At 40.3% G+C, this 20,520-nt stretch overlaps 1 protein-coding gene across 1 annotated transcript in view; it reads right to left on the reverse strand.

Annotated features, from left to right (window-relative positions):
* LOC107655768 (interferon-induced very large GTPase 1-like) overlaps positions 1-20,520 on the reverse strand; it is a 62,611-nt gene that overhangs the window by 32,171 nt on the left and 9,920 nt on the right. The window contains exons 3-4 of the mRNA XM_016443347.1: positions 16,243-16,331; positions 1,566-3,159 (exon numbers count right to left, since the gene is read on the reverse strand). Of these exons, the coding sequence (XP_016298833.1) occupies positions 1,566-3,159; positions 16,243-16,331 (1,683 nt within the window). The remainder of the gene's footprint in view (positions 1-1,565; positions 3,160-16,242; positions 16,332-20,520) is intronic.

Raw genomic sequence — 20,520 nt, forward strand, 5'->3', positions numbered from 1 at the left:
TGTGATGATCTTCTTAACACTGTTTTCCCAAATCAAGCCAAACTCCTTCTTCAGTGTTTCTTCATCATTTGCTTTGTCTTTGAGTTTTAAGGCAAGTTCTTTGCTCTTTTCCAAGAGAGTGTTTTCATGATGTGTCCTCTGAGCATCAATCTTTTTCCTCAGGTCTCGTTGCTGAAGAACCTCATTTAATTTCCTCTTTGTCTCTCTCACAATGTTTTCCTGAACATCTTTGATTTTGGTTTCAAATGACATTTTCCACTGAATCAGTAAATCGGCATCTGTGTCTTTTTCAAAGAACTCTGACATTGATTTTTCCACTTCTTCATTTGTCTTCTTCAGTTCTCTCTGAAGATCAGTTTCCTCAATCTCATGAATTGCTTCATTTTCTATTTTGTTGTGTAACTCGTTTTCTGTTTCCATCATGGCTCTGCGAAGACTCCAGGACCACTTGCTGTATTCAGTCTCCAGTTTCCTGTAGGCTGAGATCTCCAGAGAATTTCTGAAGCTGAAGACGAATCGTTCCTTCAGTAAAGCCTCCCAGAGATCTTTAATACGATCTTTCAAGTGTGTCAGCCTCATTCCATGTGATTTTGAGGCATGAGACATAATAGTTTTCTTCAGTTCTTGAATGTTCTCACAATAGTTTGGGTTTGGTGGTGCCATCGGTGGGCTGCCCTCCCAAAGCTGAGCAAAATACTTCACATCTTTCTGAACATCAAATTTAATGATATCACTGAAACGTTCTGCATCACAGACTTCATCTTTAGCAGCGAGTTTTGTCATCTCGTCAAGTTTCTCCTGCAGTCGTCTCCTTCCCTCCATATTTTTCTCTCCAGCTGTGATGTCTGACACGTTCTGATGCACAAATACACAGCTGGGATTCAGTCTGACCTTCTTCATCCTCAGGATGGCCTGAACAACAATCTGAAGAATGTCCTGTATCTCAGATGGGTTTTCACCAAAGATGTTGATCAGTGTCAGATTTCCAAGACCAACAACAAATGTGGCCAGTTCATTGTCATGATGTCTTGTTGACCTTCCAGCCAGTTCTAGAGCACGAAGACCCTCAGTATCAACAACTAGAATATAGTCACAGGTGAGCATTGTTCTCATCTCGTCTGAGACTCTGACCAGCTGCATGAAAGCTCCTCTGGTGCACCTGCCAGCGCTGACAGCAAACTGGAGTCCAAACATGGCATTGAGCATGGTGGATTTCCCAGAGCTCTGAATCCCTAAAACTGACAGCACAAAGACTCTCTGGTCTCCCAGTTTCTGGACAAGTTGATCTAGAACAGCAGAGACCCAGATTACAGGAACATGAGCAGCATCTCCATCCATCAGCTCCAGTGGAAATCCAGAGATCATCATCTCTGCTGCAAGACTCGGGAGAGAAGAAAAGTCAGACTGCAGGTCTTTCTTGTTCTTCTTCACAGATGAACACGATTCATAGATTTGACCGATCTCCCTCATGATGTGCTCCAATCCAAAGGCTGCAGCTTGAAGTTCCTCAGATATTCTCTCAAGGTCAGCTTGTTCAGCTTTGAGATGTTCAGATTTGTCTTGGCTCTCTTTCAGTTTTAACACCGTCGACCACTTTTCATCATACTTGTGATGTAGAGCATAAAGGTCATCTGATATATATTCATCAAGAAAGATTCCGAGCCATTTGAGGAAAAACATCTTGTTTGCAGAATCTGAATTCATTTCTTTAATAAAGAGCTTCATAAACTTGCTGACATCAGATTCATGTTGCTCTTCACGGATTTTGCCCATTTCTGTTCGTTTTTTACTTATTTCATTTTCTGTTATATCTGCTTGAGGTCGATGTAGTTCTTTGTTCTTCTGACTCCACTGATGCCACAGTTTCCCCTGACAGGGCAGAAATGATTCTTTGACCTTCGTCAGGTCTTTCTTCTCCAGTAAATTAATCATCTGCTGTGCTGCTACTCTTCCTCCCCTGCAGCCATTATCATCTTCCTCATCTACTCTGATGTCTGGGAGTTTGGACACATCTTCAAGTCTGAAAGCAGAAGATGATTCTGAGAGACAATCATTTATAGTTTTTCTGAGTTCTTCAGATACATCTGACTGATTCCGGTCTTTCAAACCGATTTTGTATTTCCCTTTCTTCATCTCAGTTACAGTACATTCATCTTCAGTAAAAAGGCAAATGAGTGGCTTTGCACTCCTGTATAGGTTTTGGATTGTTGTTGTTGTATGTCTATCATTCCTGTCCAGTCGTGCTAGAAGAACAACATTGACTGAGGCCATTTCAGTGAGGATCTGCAGCTGTTTCTCATGGTCTCCTGCATCACCATGAAGATTGCAGAACGCAACACAGTTAGCAAATTTATCTGTGTTTTTCCCAGAGGGGCAGAACCAGGCGATCTCCACCACTCCATCCATCAGGACCCTGTTTCTGCTGCTGCCTGGGCAGTTCCTGTGGAAGAATGTGTTGTGTTTCTCATTGATCAGACTGTTCATCAGATGAGACTTGGATGAAGACACAGAGCCAAACCTGAAAAAAGGCACCATTGGAGTTTGTGCCTTGTAGATCGGCTGGATGTGACTGATGATTTCATTGTTGGTGTTTCTCATTTTCCAGCTCTTGTTGATTTGTCTAAATGTCCAGAGAGGAAACTCAATCCGCTGTGCGAATGGATCAGGAACAAGCAGAGGTAGAGCGTACTGACACTGGGACAGTTTAGTCACTATCAGCTGCTTAAGGAAACCATCAGCACAATGAAACACGGCCATCTGAACATCCATCGGGTCAATTCGCTCAGATTGTCTTGTTCCTTTGTTAGACAAATATATTGCTTTGAAAATATCACTCTCATCTTCAGGTGAGTCATTGTCTCTTTGTTGTGTGTGATCTTCCTCATTGGTCTCTTTAGTTTTAATGTATCTTGCTCTGTAGTCCATCATCAGTAGTTTTTCTAGGAAACTCAGAATCAACTCCTCTTCAGCACAAGACTCATGGAACTGTAATGAATGTGCCTTTATCTGAAGAACATCTTCAGCTCTTAGTTTGTTGTTGTGCCTGCCTTCAAGATGAAGTCTGTGATATAGATTCTCTATTTTTTCTCTTTCAGTCTTTTCTTGTTGTAGATGTTGATCTGGACTGAATTTGGTTGTTCCAACATCTTCGTTTTCTCCCTGTTTTGTAAAAAAACAATAGATTAATTTTATTCAATGGTAAATATAATGTGGCAACAATGTGTAAAACAGTTGGTATATGTTTATGTGGTAGGTCCAGTGAAGTTCTTCCTGCCTACATGTGGTTGGTGAGTCTGTTCATCAACTGCCCTATCAGTGGGCAGTGGAAAGAGTATATGGTGTATGCAGATGCCCAATATTTTCCTTATTTTTCATATTAATTCATACAGTATATTCATTATATTCATACAGTTATTCTTTATGATTATTTTACATTATATTCATATTACTGTTTTATGTTACACATATACTCAAGCATTATTCATTATCCATTTATTCTCTTTATTTCCATTAATAAGCATTATTCATTATCCATTTATTCTCTTTATTTCCATTAATATGCATATTCCATTGACATAATATACACTGAACAACATTATAAACGCAACACTTTTGTTTTTGCCCCCATTTTTCATGAGCTGAACTCAAAGATCTAAGACTTTTTCTATGTACACAAGAGGCCTATGTCTCTCAAATATTGTTCACAAATCTGTCTAAATCTGTGTTAGTGAGCACGTCTCCTTTGCCGAGATAATCCATCCACCTCACAGGTGTGGCATATCAAGATGCTGATTAGACAGCATGATTATTGCACAGGTGTGCCTTAGGCTGGCCACAATAAAAGGCCACTCTAAAATGTGCAGTTTTACTGTATTGGGGGGTCCGAAAACCAGTCAGTATCTGGTGTGACCACCATTTGCCTCACGCAGTGCAACACATCTCCTTCGCATAGAGTTGATCAGGTTGTTGATTGTGGCCTGTGGAATGTTGGTCCACTCCTCTTCAATGGCTGTGCGAAGTTGCTGGATATTGGCAGGAACTGGAACACGCTGTCGTATACACCGATCCAGAGCATCCCAAATATGCTCAATGGGTGATATGTCCGGTGAGTATGCTGGCCATGCAATAACTGGGATGTTTTCATGTTGCGTTTATAATTTTGTTCAGTATATGTTTCTTCGTTTGACATATAAGAAATTACATGTTATGATATTTGGATAGGATGTTGGAAACTTGCTTTCTGCAAAAATATTTTTTATATGCAGGAATGTTTGCTAAATTTGTCCTCTGCCTTTGTGGTACTACATATTCTTTTCCAAGAGCTGGTATTTGCTATTTGCAGGGTGATATTTGAAAATTGCCAAGATCTGCTGTTCTGCTCAGAAGGTGTAAAAACCACAGCTACATTTGTATCTTCTCTTTGATCTCATTGTCATGTCAACGTGACCTGACCTAGCTCTGAACTTCAGGTTAATTTAGATGGAAGAACACAGTTGGCAGGACGTAGATAGTGACAGTGGATAAATTCATTTGACATCTATAAATCAGACATCTCGTGATTTTGTTGTAGCATCTCTAGTATATATTTTAGTCTCTAGTATATATATTATTCTAATTGGTTTTTCAGACAGCTTTTCTTCTACTCTCCTCACATGCTCTAAAGGCCGTTGGATTTTGACTTCTGAAGATTATTATACTTAGATCAGATGGCTATCGTACACATTTTAGCAGAATATACTCAGTTTGGATTTTGTATTAATTTGAATCTTTTTCATTAATTTTTTATCTTTTATTATAATTTTCATCTGCAATTGTTACGAATTATGATATTATTTTTAAATAAACAATAATTTTACTGATAGGTTTTTAGATAGGCTGGTGTAACACCATCTGGGCCTGGTGCTTTCCTTTTCTTCTGTTTCCTGAAGACCTGACGCACATCATCTTCACTGATCTGAAGAGCAGGAGGGGGAAGAGGGGGGTTGCTGGAGGTGTTGATGCTTGTGTAGAGAGATGGTCAGAGCGGGTGTGCGGTGTGAGACTGTTTTTGTGTATTTATTTGGTGTATATGTCTGTGTTAGTTGAACTCTACCAAGCAAAGCATGTTTACAGTCGACATGAATAGACTATGGATTACAATCTCGGGGTGCGTTTCTGTTGTTACAAATAGAGTTCAATGAAATTTAAGACCATAGTTAGCTAACAATGCTTTTGGGAAACGCACCCCAGGGTGGTTGTCACGCCAGATTTTCAACGGGCTTACAACATTCCCGCAGACATTGCAAGACCATAGGGGGTCTTAGTGAATTGTTATCGGGTCCGTCAAGTGGTAAAGACGGCACAGAGAGAGGAAGCAGAAGCGGGGATGCTGGGCGGGGCTAAGGAAACCACCCACAAACCATCACTATCAAGCATATTCCTCTCTAATGCCAGGTCCATCGAACAAAAAATAGATAATATGGAGCTGCTGGTTGCTGCTGAAAACTTTGTTTGTGAATGTTGCATCACGATAATCATTCCCAACGCTGCTGTAGAGCTAGCAGGTTGCACTATGCACCGTAAGAGCAGAGGTAGAGGAGTTTCCATATATGTACATAATGGCTGGTGTTCACTAAGCCGCATTATAGATAAACATTGTTCATGGGATATCGAGATTTATCTGCCGAGAAAGCTAACAACAGTGGTTACTACAGCCATTTACATACCCTCTACATTACAAGTTGTTCTGACACGTCACAGTGAACAAACACATCCGAGTCTATTAAAATCAGAAACCATGGATGACGAAAGAAATCCACACACACTTCAAATCATGGGATACTGCCTTCAAGTCATGAGACAGGGCCTTGTACAGCATGGCAAAAGGAGGATTGAGAACCACTTCACAGATAACAACACTAGGTGGGTGTGTCAAGGAGTACAACATATTACAAACTACAAGGGCAGCAGCACTTCAAACCCTAACAACGACAGTCTAAGTGACTACAGACCATTGCTCTCACTGTTATGAAGTGCTTTAAGAGACTGGTACTGAGGCATATTAAAACTAGCCTCCCTCCTGACTTCAACCCACATCAATTTGCGTCCAGGCCAAATAAACCTACGGTGGATGCAATTACCACAGCTACACATAGCACTGGATCACCTGGAGCACAAAGGGACTTATGTTTGCATGCTCTTCATCGATTACAGCTCTTGCTTTTAACAATATATTACCAGACAACTGCTTCACCTGGGCTTTTCCTCTCCGATTGTATTCGTCTGAAAGAAGAAAGTCATATACACCTAAAATGGCTTGAGGGTGAGTAAATCATAGGGTAATTTTCATTTTTGGGTGAACTATCACTTTAAGACACAGTTTTAACATAGATGACAGAAGTTGCACCTGGGGCCATAGCCACTAAGAACAGCAAACTGAGGCTACAATTTACATGGCTCACCAAAATTGGACAACAGAAGATTGGAAAAATGTTGTCTTGTCTGAGTCTCTATTTCTGCTGCAACATTCGGATGGTAGGGTCAGAATTTGGTGTAAACAACATGAAAGCATAGATCCATCCTGCCTAGTATCAATGGCTCAGGCTGCTGTTGGTGGTGTAATGGTGTGGTGTATATTTTCTTTGCACACTTTGGGCCTTTTGGAACCAACTGAGCATTATTTAAGTACCAACTGAACATTATTTAAACACCACCTGAGTATTGAGTCTCTATTGGTGTACGATCACCAAACACTACTGGATCTTCGACATTCTGCCAAAGATTTAGTAAAATTTGATTATGCTGGACAAAAGACATTGCCCCCGCTCCTATCAGGCATTCCAGCTTATCTCTGCCACCTCCCTGTTATACACCCCCAGCGTAAGTGCCACCGTCGCCGAGGAAAATGCAGCGGTCGGCTGGAGAGGGTGAAGACTGGCTTAGCGCTCTCTTCCATGGTTTCCTGGACTGAGTACCGAGTGGTGCCCCGCCTCTCTATTTCTCGGCGATTGCTGGACCCTATCGACGCCTGGCTGGTACCTGTCGTCGGTCCAGATGAGGTGTTCCAGCCCCCTGCTCTCCATGCCCCCACTGGCGCAGGGTAAATCTGCAAGACCTGCGGCTTCTGTGTCGGGTTCCTCTGAAAGTCAGCACCGCCGGCGGTTCCTACCAGGATTGGGCTGGTGAATGCAAGACCGCTAGCGAATAAAACTTTTATTCTAAAGGATTTCTTCACATCCAGGGGTTTGGACTTTCTCTGTGTGACTGAGACGTGGCTGAGAGTTGGTGAGTCCAGTGTTTTCTCTGAACTCTTATCGAATGATTGCTGCTATTTAAATTCTCTGCGAACGTTGGGACGAGGAGGAATAGCAATCGTCTATAACAGGGGTTGGCAACCTACGGCACGCGTGCCAACAGTGGCACGCAGAGGGATAATCGCTGGCACGTGAGCAATAGGGAAAACTGCATACTGACGTACATTTTGAGGTAATAATTTCTCATAGTCAGCCTGTTATGAGATATAAATACTATTAAAGTGTGAGAATTAACTTGGACTAGTCTACGGATGCGCGCGCGACCGCTCCATATACTAGGCGCTTCAGACCAAAGCTTCAGCGTTCTAACAGCGCTCGTCAATGTCAAAATGACTGAGATGGCCAATCAAATCAAAGTAGGCGGGGTTTACTGTTCACAGAAGCAGAGCGTGAAGTGTCAGTTTAACGTTAAAGAGAGCGAGGTAAGATGAAGCTGCAAATCATTTAATATTAGTCAACTTTTAACGATACGTTTTACGATAGAAATGTTAAATGACCGACAGCTATACCCAGTGATGCAAACTACTCAAAAAAAAAAAATCTCAAATATGGCAATTTTGAGAGAGAGAGAGAGAGGTGTAAATTGTCTGCGTCTGTCTCTCTCTACAAACAATGAAGCTGAGTTTAGTTACTTAAAAAACAGCAATTGTACCCCCCTGATTGCTGAGAAATTTAATGTAGCGATTCAGTATCGATTAATAAAAGTTGCTTGGCAGCACTAACAAATTTATGAGCTTCTGAATGTTACTTTTTGCACAGCACAATCTCAGATCTCTGTGTGTGTGTGTGTGTGTGTGTGTGTGTGTGTGCGTGCATCAATTAAAGCAGTGCATTAATATAGAACAGTGATTAAACTGAACGGTTTTAATGCATTGGCCTTGTCACACACACACACGCACACAGTGGTGTTCAGTACGGTCACACTGTATATCTGTTATTCAAGAAACTTTTGAAAAGTTTAAAAAACAATTTATGAAAAAATCCTCAGAAACTATTTGCATGAAAATTAAATAGGCCTATTGTTTTTTATCTTATCATTTAAAAATGTGTATGTACTGTATAAATACAGAATGCATTAAAAAAGAGGGGGGAGGGGTGTTGGCACAGTGGTTAACCAGAAAAATTAAAAATGGCATGTCATGCCGAAAAGGTTGCCGACCCCTGGTCTATAAGAATGCCTACAAATGTAAACAACTATTGGTACCATCCTCGTTCAGCAGCTTTTAAAGGTGCTGTATGTAAGTTTTTGACTATTAAAGCATACAAATACCATAATATGTTTGCAGATATTTAAGAAACATGCTAAGTTAACATACTTGTTTATCTGAAAAACAATGCTACAGTCAGTTATTCTCCTTTGAAAATGTGCATTCCGGGCCGGAATGTCGGTCTCTGTTTTGGTTTGTGAAACCCGCCCACTGCCAGTTTACCCAATTGTATTTCGGCACCCCGGGTTGCCAGTTGGTGGAAAACAGAGAGTATTTAATTTCAGTCATCGTCAAATGCGCTCGTTCCTGTTAGTGTCCTCAATCTGGCAGCCTGCGTGTGCGTCACGTCTGAGGAGGAGGGGCCGGGTGAAAAAAACCCTCTCCAATATTTTGAATTTGAACTGCAATACCTAGTTCAACCACTCGGTGTCAATCCTACATACAGCACCTTTAACTGAGTTTATTTGAGCTGGGTTGTTCTCTCAAAATGCTGTGTGCAGTGGTCTATCGGCATCCCAGATACAATAAAGACTTTATAAATGACTTTTCCGCTTTTATGGCTGATATTATGCCTAAATACGATCATGTCCTTATTGCTGGGGATTTTAATGTCCATGTGTGTTGTCATGAAAACCCAATGGAAAAGGACTTTTTATATCTCATTAACTCTTTTAATCTGGTGCAGTCTGTGTCTGGCCCCACACAGGAACGCGGACACACACTCGATCTTGTTTTATCCTTTGGTTTGCCTGTTTGTAACCTTGAGACCTGTGATGCAGTGTTTTCTGACTATTTGCCTGTATTGTTTGATATTGCTCTTGCCTGTAATACAGTTGAACCTCGCGCTGCTGTTCGCCCCTGTCGCATCATTAACCCTTCCACTGCTGTTCAGTTTGCATCTGTTTTCAGTCATAGTGTAGTCTATACGTAATGAATCAGAGGCGCTTAGCTCATGGTTGCACTCTACCTGTCAAACTGTTATGGATACTGTGGCTCCTTTGAAAATCAGGCAGTCAAAAACTAAATTTAAGCCATGGCTGAATGACACGGTTCGTGCTGTCAGAAGTGAGTGCTGTAGGGCTGAGCGCAAATGGAAAAAGGACAAATTGCATGTCGTTTCAAATACTAAGGGACTGCTGGCGTCATTATCAGAAAACTGTGAAAGATGCTAAAAGAAATGATATCTCTGAAATTGTTTTGTCAAACTGTAACAAGCCTTGCGTTTTAAGACTATCGATTCAGTTCTTCATGTCCCGCAAACGGTCTGTGTTGATGCCTCCTCTGCTGTTTGTGAAAATTTTCTTCACTTTTTTATTGATAAGGTTACTTCCACCAGGGGCTCTTATCTCACCTCCTTCTTAATGGGGTCATATGATGCGATTTCAAGTTTTCCTTTCTCTTTGAGTCTCTGTCCTCTGCTCTGCTGTCTTTGACAAGTTTGAGCGATTTCGTCAGTATTACATGAGATTGTTGGTCATCTGAAGCCCTCAGGTTTTCCATATGATGCTATCCCTCCTCAACTTGTCAAGGAGGTTTTTCCCACTGTAGGGCCATCTGTTCTTGCAGTTGTTAATAGCAGTCTGTCATCAGGTGTGGTCCCTGAAAATTTTAAAGACGCAGTAGTCCAACCTCTGATTAAAAAACCTGGTCTGGATCCTACAGATCTGGCAAATTTTAGACCGATTTCCAAACTACCTTTTCTTTCAAAAGTTCTTGAAAAGATAGTTTGTAGTCAATTAATGGCCTGTCTTAAAGATCACAATATTCTTGAAGTTTTCCAGTCCGGTTTTAAAACTCTACACAGCACAGAATCTGCACTTCTAAAAGTTTTTAATGATATCCTTTTAGCTACTGATGCTGGTGATTTTGTTATTCTAGTGCTTCTTGATTTAACTGCTGCGTTTGACACTGTGGACCATGAAATCTTAATTTCTCGTCTGGAGCAGTGGGTGGCCATCAAGGGCATAGCGCTCCAATGGTTCAGGTCCTATTTAAAAGGCCGGACTTTCTGTGTTAGCTGTGGTGACTCTGTGTCCTCTTCGGCTCCTCTCTCTTGTGGGGTACCGCAGGGCTCAGTTTTAGGCCCTCTCCTTTTCTCTCTTTATTTGCTTCCCCTTGGTTCAATAATCAGGAATCATGGATTGTCATTCCATTGTTATGCGGATGATAGCCAGATTTATGTGCCACTTAGAAAGAATAACACTGTCAGACCGCTACTTGATTGTCTTGACGATATAAAGGCATGGATGGCTCTTAATTTTGTAAGTTTCAATGAAAACAAGACAGAAGTGATGGTTTTTGGTGGGACCACTGGGACCCCTCTGGTTGATTTGGGTGCCTTGGCTCAGTACATCAAGCCAACCATCACTAACTTAGGGGTGAAAATTGATTCGGATCTTAAGCTCGACAGTCAGATCAGGGTAGTAGTTGAATCAAGTTTTTTTTCCAGTTGAGGCAGCTGGTCAAAATAAAGCCATATATTCCAAGGCAACACTTTGAGACAGTAATCCATGCCTTTGTAACCACTCGGTTAGATTACTGTAATGCACTGTACGTGGGGGTTAGTGTGTCTTCTGTTGCTCATTTGCAGATGGTGCAAAATGCTGTAGCGCGTCTTTTAATTGGAACACATAAATATGAGCACATTTCCCCCATTTTAGCTTCACTTCACTGGCTGCCTGTACATTTTAGGATTCAATTTAAAAGTCTTCTGTTTGTTTTTAAATCCCTAAATGGGTTTGCCCCACCTTACATTTCTGAGCTGCTACACCCTTACATGCCCACCCGTTCTCTCAGGTCAGCTGATCAGCTGTTCCTGAATGTGCCCAAAACAAAGAGTAAGCTTAGAGGGGACCGTGCTTTTGTTGTGGCAGCTCCTAAATTGTGGAATGATTTGCCTCTGCGCATTAGACAGGCCTCTTCATTGTTTTTATTTAAAGTCTCTTAAAACATTGGGTGCCTTGGCTCAGTACATCAAGCCAACCATCACTAACTTAGGGGTGAAAATTGATTCGGATCTTAAGCTCGACAGTCAGATCAGGGTAGTAGTTGAATCAAGTTTTTTTTCCAGTTGAGGCAGCTGGTCAAAATAAAGCCATATATTCCAAGGCAACACTTTGAGACAGTAATCCATGCCTTTGTAACCACTCGGTTAGATTACTGTAATGCACTGTACGTGGGGGTTAGTGGGTCTTCTGTTGCTCATTTGCAGATGGTGCAAAATGCTGTAGCGCGTCTTTTAATTGGAACACATAAATATGAGCACATTTCCCCCATTTTAGCTTCACTTCACTGGCTGCCCGTACATTTTAGGATTCAATTTAAAATTCTTCTATTTGTTTTTAAATCCCTAAATGGGATCCCCGCCTTGATTGATATTGTTGCTGACCATATCCATTCCTTTATGATCTTGTGATGGCTACATCCAGCAGGATAACATGCCATGTCTTAAAGCTCAAATCATCTCAAACTGGTTTCCTGAACATTACAGTGAGTTCACTATACTCAAAATGGCCTCCACAGTCACCAGATCTCATCAAATAAAGCACCTTAAGGATGTAATTGAATGGGAGATTTGCATCATGGATGTACACAGGGCTTGAATTGAGGGGGGATGCGGGGGGATGACATCCTCCTGGTTGAAAAAAATTACAAAAAGCATCCCCTCAGTAAAACCACCATTCCCCCTTACCATCCCCTTTGGATTAATAATGTGTATTATGTAAAACTTATCATGCAAATGAAATGTTAAAATTGTCTACTTAAGATAATTCACGAATAACGGCGATTGGCCAATCAGAACTCGGTTCTGTAACAAGCTGCGCACAAGCGGAAGCAAGTTTTTGTCATTTTTCGCACAAAATGGTTCAAGCGCAACTTTTGAACTTCTTTAAAAAGAAGACAACAGAAAAGGTATGATTTTTCCTTCATTAGAATTTAAAAACATTCCCCTGACATAATGTTATTGTGCTGTATGTGTAACGGTGAGGGATTGAGAGATGATAGGAGAGCTGATATTATCTGTCAGGGTCCTGCCCTGACGGTCATGTCTGTTCTGTCTTTGTTTAACGTTTCCTTGTTTGTCTTGTGTCTGAGCACATGGCTTTGTCTTTGTTTATGTTGGCCATGTGCTCCTCTCGTCCTGCCCCCTTGTTTCCCTCTACCACGCCCCTCATGTCTTTGCTTTATTATGTTTATTAGGGTTTCTTTGCTTTTGTTATTTTGCTCTAGTCTAGTTCCTGTATTTATGTTTGCTCTAGTTTTCTCAAGCTTCTAGTTTGGTTTCTTTCTTTCTTTTGATTTTGTCTTTGCCCAGTTTTTATTCTAGTTATTGATTCCTAGAATTTGCCTTTTGGTTCTTTTGTTTTATTTGCTCTCTGCAGTTTGTATTTGTTTCTCTTTGGCTTTTTCATTGTAGTCATAGTGTGTAGTCAGTGTGTTATGTTGCTGTTGCTTGTTCTCTCTTGTGGTCTTGTCTTGGGTGTCGTGTTATGTCTTGTGTTTGTTCCTGTTCTGTGTCCTGAATCCCTCCTGGCTGCTGTTCTCAAGACCTAGCTATCTGACTGGACTGGTATCACTACAGCTCCACGTATCAAGCCCTGGTTTCTCAAGCTGCTGCCTGATATCCAGTGTTCTCATTGACTGGGGCTGCTCTATCTCCTTTGTCTCCAGCAAGACTTTGTTCAGGTCTGACCAAGGACCAGCAGACTGCCCTTTCCGTCTGTTTGGACTCTCACATCATCCCATTGTTCCTTGTCTTGTCAATAAACCTCACTCCCTTGATCATTCTGCATCTGGGTCTCTCCCTAGTAAACTGCTGTGACAAAACCGTGACATTATCGAGTCATCGACCTTGCAAAAACCAAACAAAAACACGTATTGAGAGTCCAAAAGCATTCACTGCGCGATGAAGCCTATTAGAATACAGGTAAAATAACCTTATATTTCAAGCAATTAAAGAAAAAATACCAAGTATGAGTTTTTATGTTTTTATATTCATTGCACAAGCAATGTACTTTTCTGAATATCAGTAGACCTACATGCACGAGCACAAATGTGCTATTAGTTTTATACAACAGTGCATAGTAACACAGTGCTTCGTTCCTTGAATGAATCAGTTTATGAACGAATCAAGTGAGCCAGTGATTCAACGGCCCATTCAGATGGACACTTTCCCTGCGTCCCAATGTGCATACTATCCAGCCCAGTAAATAGGTAGTTAATAGTGAGAATTGATCATTTACTATTGTTGTCGTTAAACTTTTCTGAGGAGTACCCCCTTGAGACCCCCTGCTGGTAACTTGACAGGGGTTTAAAACCCCCTGTTTAAACTGGTCAGTGGTCAAAATTTAAAACAAATAAACAAAAAGAAAATCAACATGAAAAGTATTATTTTGGACCCACATACAATGTGCCCCGTCTGTCAGGGTCCTGCCCTGACGGTCATGTCTGTTCTGTCTTTGTTTAACGTTTCCTTGTTTGTCTTGTGTCTGAGCACATGGCTTTGTCTTTGTTTATGTTGGCCATGTGCTCCTCTCGTCCTGCCCCCTTGTTTCCCTCTACCACGCCCCCTTGTTTAGTCCTAGTCTAGTCCTCGTTAACTTGATTGTGTCCACCTGTTCCTCATGTGTTCTGCTCCTTTATAGTGTGTCTCTTCCCTCATGTCTTTGCTGGTTCGTAGCATTAGTTCATTGTGTGTAAGACAATTCCTTGTCAGTCTACTCATCATATTAGTAGTGCTAGATTTTACTCTCCTAGTCAGTCTAGCTTTGCATTTAGTTCTCTTGAAGTTTATTAGGGTTTCTTTGCTTTTGTTATTTTGCTCTAGTCTAGTTCCTGTCATTATGTTTGCTCTAGTTTTCTCAAGCTTCTAGTTTGGTTTCTTTCTTTCTTTTGATTTTGTCTTTGCCCAGTTTTTATTCTAGTTATTGATTCCTAGAATTTGCCTTTTGGTTCTTTTGTTTTATTTGCTCTCTGCAGTTTGTATTTGTTTCTCTTTGGCTTTTTCATTGTAGTCATAGTGTGTAGTCAGTGTGTTATGTTGCTGTTGCTTGTTCTCTCTTGTGGTCTTGTCTTGGGTGTCGTGTTATGTCTTGTGTTTGTTCCTGTTCTGTGTCCTGAATCCCTCCTGGCTGCTGTTCTCAAGACCTAGCTATCTGACTGGACTGGTATCACTACAGCTCCACGTATCAAGCCCTGGTTTCTCAAGCTGCTGCCTGATATCCAGTGTTCTCATTGACTGGGGCTGCTCTATCTCCTTTGTCTCCAGCAAGACTTTGTTCAGGTCTGACCAAGGACCAGCAGACTGCCCTTTCCGTCTGTTTGGACTCTCACATCATCCCATTGTTCCTTGTCTTGTCAATAAACCTCACTCCCTTGATCATTCTGCATCTGGGTCTCTCCCTAGTAAACTGCTGTGACAAAACCGTGACATTATCGAGTCATCGACCTTGCAAAAACCAAACAAAAACACGTATTGAGAGTCCAAAAGCATTCACTGCGCGATGAAGCCTATTAGAATACAGGTAAAATAACCTTATATTTCAAGCAATTAAAGAAAAAATACCAAGTATGAGTTTTTATGTTTTTATATTCATTGCACAAGCAATGTACTTTTCTGAATATCAGTAGACCTACATGCACGAGCACAAATGTGCTATTAGTTTTATACAACAGTGCATAGTAACACAGTGCTTCGTTCCTTGAATGAATCAGTTTATGAACGAATCAAGTGAGCCAGTGATTCAACGGCCCATTCAGATGGACACTTTCCCTGCGTCCCAATGTGCATACTATCCAGCCCGTCTGCCCTAAATAGTATTGAAAATTACTAATATCACATAGAATTTAGGATGGATATTATGCACATTGGGACGCAGGCGTTTCAAATTGAATCAGCCGTTTTGAATGAGCCGTTTGATTTGAAAGATTCAATAAATCATTTATCAAAACAAGGGCTTGCTGCCACCTACTGGTGGTTTGATTGTCATCATTATTTATCCATGACAGGCCTAAACGAGCCAAGGTTTCAGCACAAAAGCACATTTAGCAAAATATTGTTTAATTATCAATATTAACCAAAATCCCTCCATTTCAGGCCCAAGAAGGTAAAAAAAAGCTTATAAATAATAGTTCATTTAATAAGGCTAATTTTTCATTAAATAAAAACCTTTTTAAAAATAAGACAAATTTTGTAATCATTATGTAAAATTAGCTACAGGACCCACATTCCAAAAAAAAAAGAAAATAAATTGACCATACCATCCCCCCTGAAGTTTTTTTTACAATTCGACCACTGGATGTACAGCAGACAAATCTGCAGCAAATGTGTGATGCTGTTGATATGGACTTAGGAATTTTTGAGGAATGTTTCCAGCACTAATAAAATGGCTGTAGAGTGTATACACCACTTCAAACATGATTTTAACCTTGTATATGGATGTTCATTTAGGAATTGATAAATGCAAACCACACGAAGTTCTGTGATTTGGAATAATGAAAGACTATTCACCTATCTCAAGATGTTGAATTTCAGAGGAACTCTGAAATTCTGCCAACTGCTTACAGCAAACACTGAACCAAGCTATTTAAATGCTGAGCCAGCAGCTCATTGGCTGCAATTCAACAGAGACCAGTCAGCATGTGCCATGTATTTAACAATGTGATAGCTAGCATATTGCATTAAGGACCTTTTAGCCTGCACCATCTAGAGTTTCTGTTCTATAAAGATTTTCTGCAAATACCTTTTCCGAGACATTTGATTCAGAATCTTCAGTCATTTGCTCAGGGATGTTGTTTCCCATTTCACCCTTCTCTGTGTCTACAGGTGAACCTGAAAAAGAGAAAATAGCATTAGTCTTTCACTGTAAAATGTGAACATAGAAGATTATTAAATTGTTTTGGGGTTGATTCAAAAAAATGTCTGTCATTACAAACCCTTGTTTAAAACCAAACCGTTCTTTCTTCCATGGAACAGAAAGGGAGACTTTAGGAAGAATATCAGGGACTGACAGGCTCAGTCACCATTCACATAGAAAAAAGATGACGGTCCCACTTTATATTAAGTGTCCCTAATACCTGTGTACTTACATAGTAACTAGATGTGTATGTAGTATGTAACCACAGTGTAAGTACACATTGGTACATAGTATCTACAGCTCTAATGTTTGTGTAACTACACATATGTAACAACCCACTTAATGGTATGTGTAAGTACAAACGTGTAACAGGACATTGGTAACAACACTTTTTGGTAATGAAAGTACAAATGTGTAACAGGACTAAGAGCACTTTTTGGTAAAGAAAGTGTTACACTTTATATTAGATTTATCATGTAATTACTCTGATGTTACACAGCAGCGGCAAGTAAGTTAGGCTTTACATATAAATTGTGGTTGGTGTCCAGAATGTTACACTTTATATGAAGTGGACAGTTCCTGAGGAGTTACCATGTAAGTACACTGCTATTACAGTGGTGCACCAACTCCAACTCGAGATCCAACTCCTCCCACTTTACATATCCCTAAACCTACCCATCTCCACCCCCTGGATACCATTTCCACCCCTAAACCTACCCTTCCAATTACTCTTATACATGTTTTTACAAAATGTAGTTATATAATTCCTGTTTAGTACGTAGTGAAGTGAAAAAAAGTGTTGTTACCAATGTCCTGTTACACATTTGTACTTACACGAACCATCCTGAGGGTTGTTACGTGTGTGTAGTTACAGAAATATTACAGCTGTAGATACTATGTACCAATGTGTACTTACACTGTGGTTACATACTATGTACACATCTAGTTACTATGTAAGTACACAGGTATTAGGGACACTAAATATAAAGTGGGACCTACAAGGTTAACACAAGACCCTGCATTGGAGAGAACTAAGGGCTGAAATATTAGATTAAGAGATGATTAACTGAACTAAGAATGGGATTAGTACTAATTAGAAACCATGGAAACTAAGTAGCACAGTGAACTCAGCAAGGCAAAACAGGTAAGAGAATGAAAACGAAACCAAAACATGATGAGATCGTAACAGGCTGACAGTCTCTGATATTCTTTCTTACATCTCCTTCTCCTCCTTTTTCCAAATCAATCTTACTCTATCCAGATTATTATTATGTGTAGTCTCAACAAGTAGTTTCAATGGAAGAGACGGAAGTACACTTATAAATGGGTAATAAATATCAGTTTATGACACTGTGTCACAGGGCTTGTGGAAAGAAGGTGCAACGAGGACGAAGGTAATCCAATAGAACATTTAAAGTGCCCCTATTATGCCATTTCCAATATTGCCTTTCATGCAGTGTGTAATGTAGCTGTATGTGAATGTAAACGATCAGCAAAGTTGTAAAGCCGAAAGTGCATGTTAAATAAAGTTATTGTCTCCCAAAATAAAGAATCGACTCTCTACACCCTAAACGAGTTGTTAGTAATTCGAATCCCACTTCCGTGACGGCTACATGTCACGGGGTAACACATTTGCATAATTCCCGCCTATGTTCTACATTGGCCGGCAGCAAACAACTTGACCCCACCCACAAACACGTAATTTTACTGATGACTGCTTCTCTAATCTCAGGGTGTTAAAAAAAAAATCTTGGGGAGTTGAACGCGGGATTCACTAAAAGCTTGCTCTTGAAAGATGGCTCAGTCCCCTGTTTATTTGGACCAGCTGGCTCCACTGAATCACAAGTATGATAAATAATAGATGTTTATATTTTCTATCGAGCGTTCAAAATACGGAACTATGGCAATGGGCATATCGTTTCCGACGCGCTGTACGTGGTAGACCAATCACAACAGACTAGGCCATCTGACCAATCAGAGCAGAGCAGGCTCATGGTAAGGAGTGTTTTAGAGAGACTGAATCTTAGAACTGCTTTGAACGAATCGTTTGAGAATCGCTGGAAAATGAGGTGATATGAAATGCATATTTTGAGAAAATTAAAGCATTTTTTGACCTTGCATGCATGTAATCCTATTGTAGGAGACTCCTAAAACAATATTAGGAACCTTAAAAATGGCATAATAGGGGCACTTTAATAATAATTAAATCCAAGCACTTTAATAATAATTAAATCCAAGATGATGAAGATCCATTCAAAACACAGGGAAGCACAAGCATCAAACATCACAACATTAATAACCGGCCAGAACTGAACAGAAACGAGGAGTACTTATACCAAAGCAAGAGAGGGACTAATGACTAAATTAACAGGACACAGGTGAACTGAATGAACTAATCAAAGAAACAGACAGAAACTAGGGCCATTACTCAATATGCTTTCTTGTCTGTACTTGTGTTCTTGTGGACTTGTGAAACGTCATCAGTCGTTGCCCAAATACTGTTCCAATTCAAAGTTCACATCTAGTCAAGTACAGTTCAAATCCCCGGATGTGTTCTTGCTCCGCCCCTTTTATCGAGGATGCATCAAGAGGTGACTTATGCGAACCTGAGGCAGCAGGTATCCCACAATGCATTTCGCACCAACCAGCGAGCGTTAATGGCAGAGAAAACCTGCATAATTTTCTATGTTGTGTCAAGAAATATACTTGAAGAGTTTTCAAGCGAGAATGTAGTTGTTTAAAACTCAAATCTGCGGTTTATTTATGAAGATAGTGCCTATTTGAAAATTTGGTTCGCCGATTGCGGAGATGTGAGCTCCAGGCGCTCAGTGCTCATGTATCCCGCATAGAGCAGCCTTACCTCGGCTAGTAATTCTGACATTTGCCACTAGCTCGGATGTCTCTGTAGCGGTTAAACATGAGATTTAATTAGTTTTGGGTATATATAACAGGCAATCTTTGGTCTCATAAATCTATTATTCGTTTCTGGTCATATCGTTTTGGCTGAGCACAAAGTTTAGTTTCATAACTTTATATATTTATCTTTACCATCGTACAGCGCTGATGTGGCATACGTTTGACTAAATTGTTTGCTTTTGTCTTTATTTCCTATTATATAATCTTCTTATATTTCATACTTATACATGTTTAATGGCTATTATTGTTCATTAAAACTGACATTTAACAAAGTAGTGTTTTATGTAATACATTTATACATACAGTGAAGATGATCAGAGTATATATATGCACATATTGCCTGAACCACATATTGATATGTTTTATTGTGTGTGTGTTTATATTTTATATGTGGTTGTATTTTATATTTTGTTTTGTTATAAGTATTCATACAGTGAGTTTAAGATAATCAAAGTATGTCCGCGTTGCCTGAACTATATTTTTGTGGCTATTAATATGTTTAAATGAAAACAAAAAGAGGCAGTGGTGTTTGATATCATATTTCGCCTTATTGTAAATAAACAGTGAGGATAACCGGAGTAGCCAAGGCGAGCAGAGTGACGTTATCAAGTACGCTGCTGTTCCATTTGCAGGATTACCGGACTTGCGTTCTCCCGTCCTCAGGAGTTCACACTCCCGAGTCGAACTACCAAGGACGAAATCCGAACATTGCGTACTTGGTATTGAGAAACGGCCTAGGTCAACAAAACTAAACAGGAGAACAGGAAATAAAAGAAACAAAAAAGTCCATAATTGTGACAAACTGATTTACTGCTTGTGATACCTGCAGGGTTCCCACGCTTCTTGAAAGTACTTGAATTTCAGACATATGGATTCAAGGCCTGGAAAGTACTTGAAAACAAACATAGGTCCTTGAAAGTGCTTGAATTAAATTTGAAATACATTTTGTTTATGCAGGGATTAAAGTTTTCCGTCGCTACGACGGATTTCCGTCAATTGGAAAAAAAAAATAATTAGGGGAAAAGAAACATGTAGCGCATTGTTGTTGTTTTTCTGCCGGCACACCAAAAATCATTCCAGGCCACGGCTCCAGCTTCTCAGTGACAACATATGTGACGCCGCTCGCATCATTCACAGTCGGGTTATTAGCAGAGAACACAGAGCAGGACTTGAATTTCGGCACGAGATTGCAGCTATTAATAACAATTCTACTCATTCCTGCAGGTTCCGCGCTTATAACGCGATGAC

Source organism: Sinocyclocheilus anshuiensis, unplaced genomic scaffold (genome assembly GCF_001515605.1).
Source record: "Sinocyclocheilus anshuiensis isolate Anshui unplaced genomic scaffold, SAMN03320099.WGS_v1.1 scaffold1611, whole genome shotgun sequence".
Taxonomy (NCBI): domain Eukaryota; kingdom Metazoa; phylum Chordata; class Actinopteri; order Cypriniformes; family Cyprinidae; genus Sinocyclocheilus; species Sinocyclocheilus anshuiensis.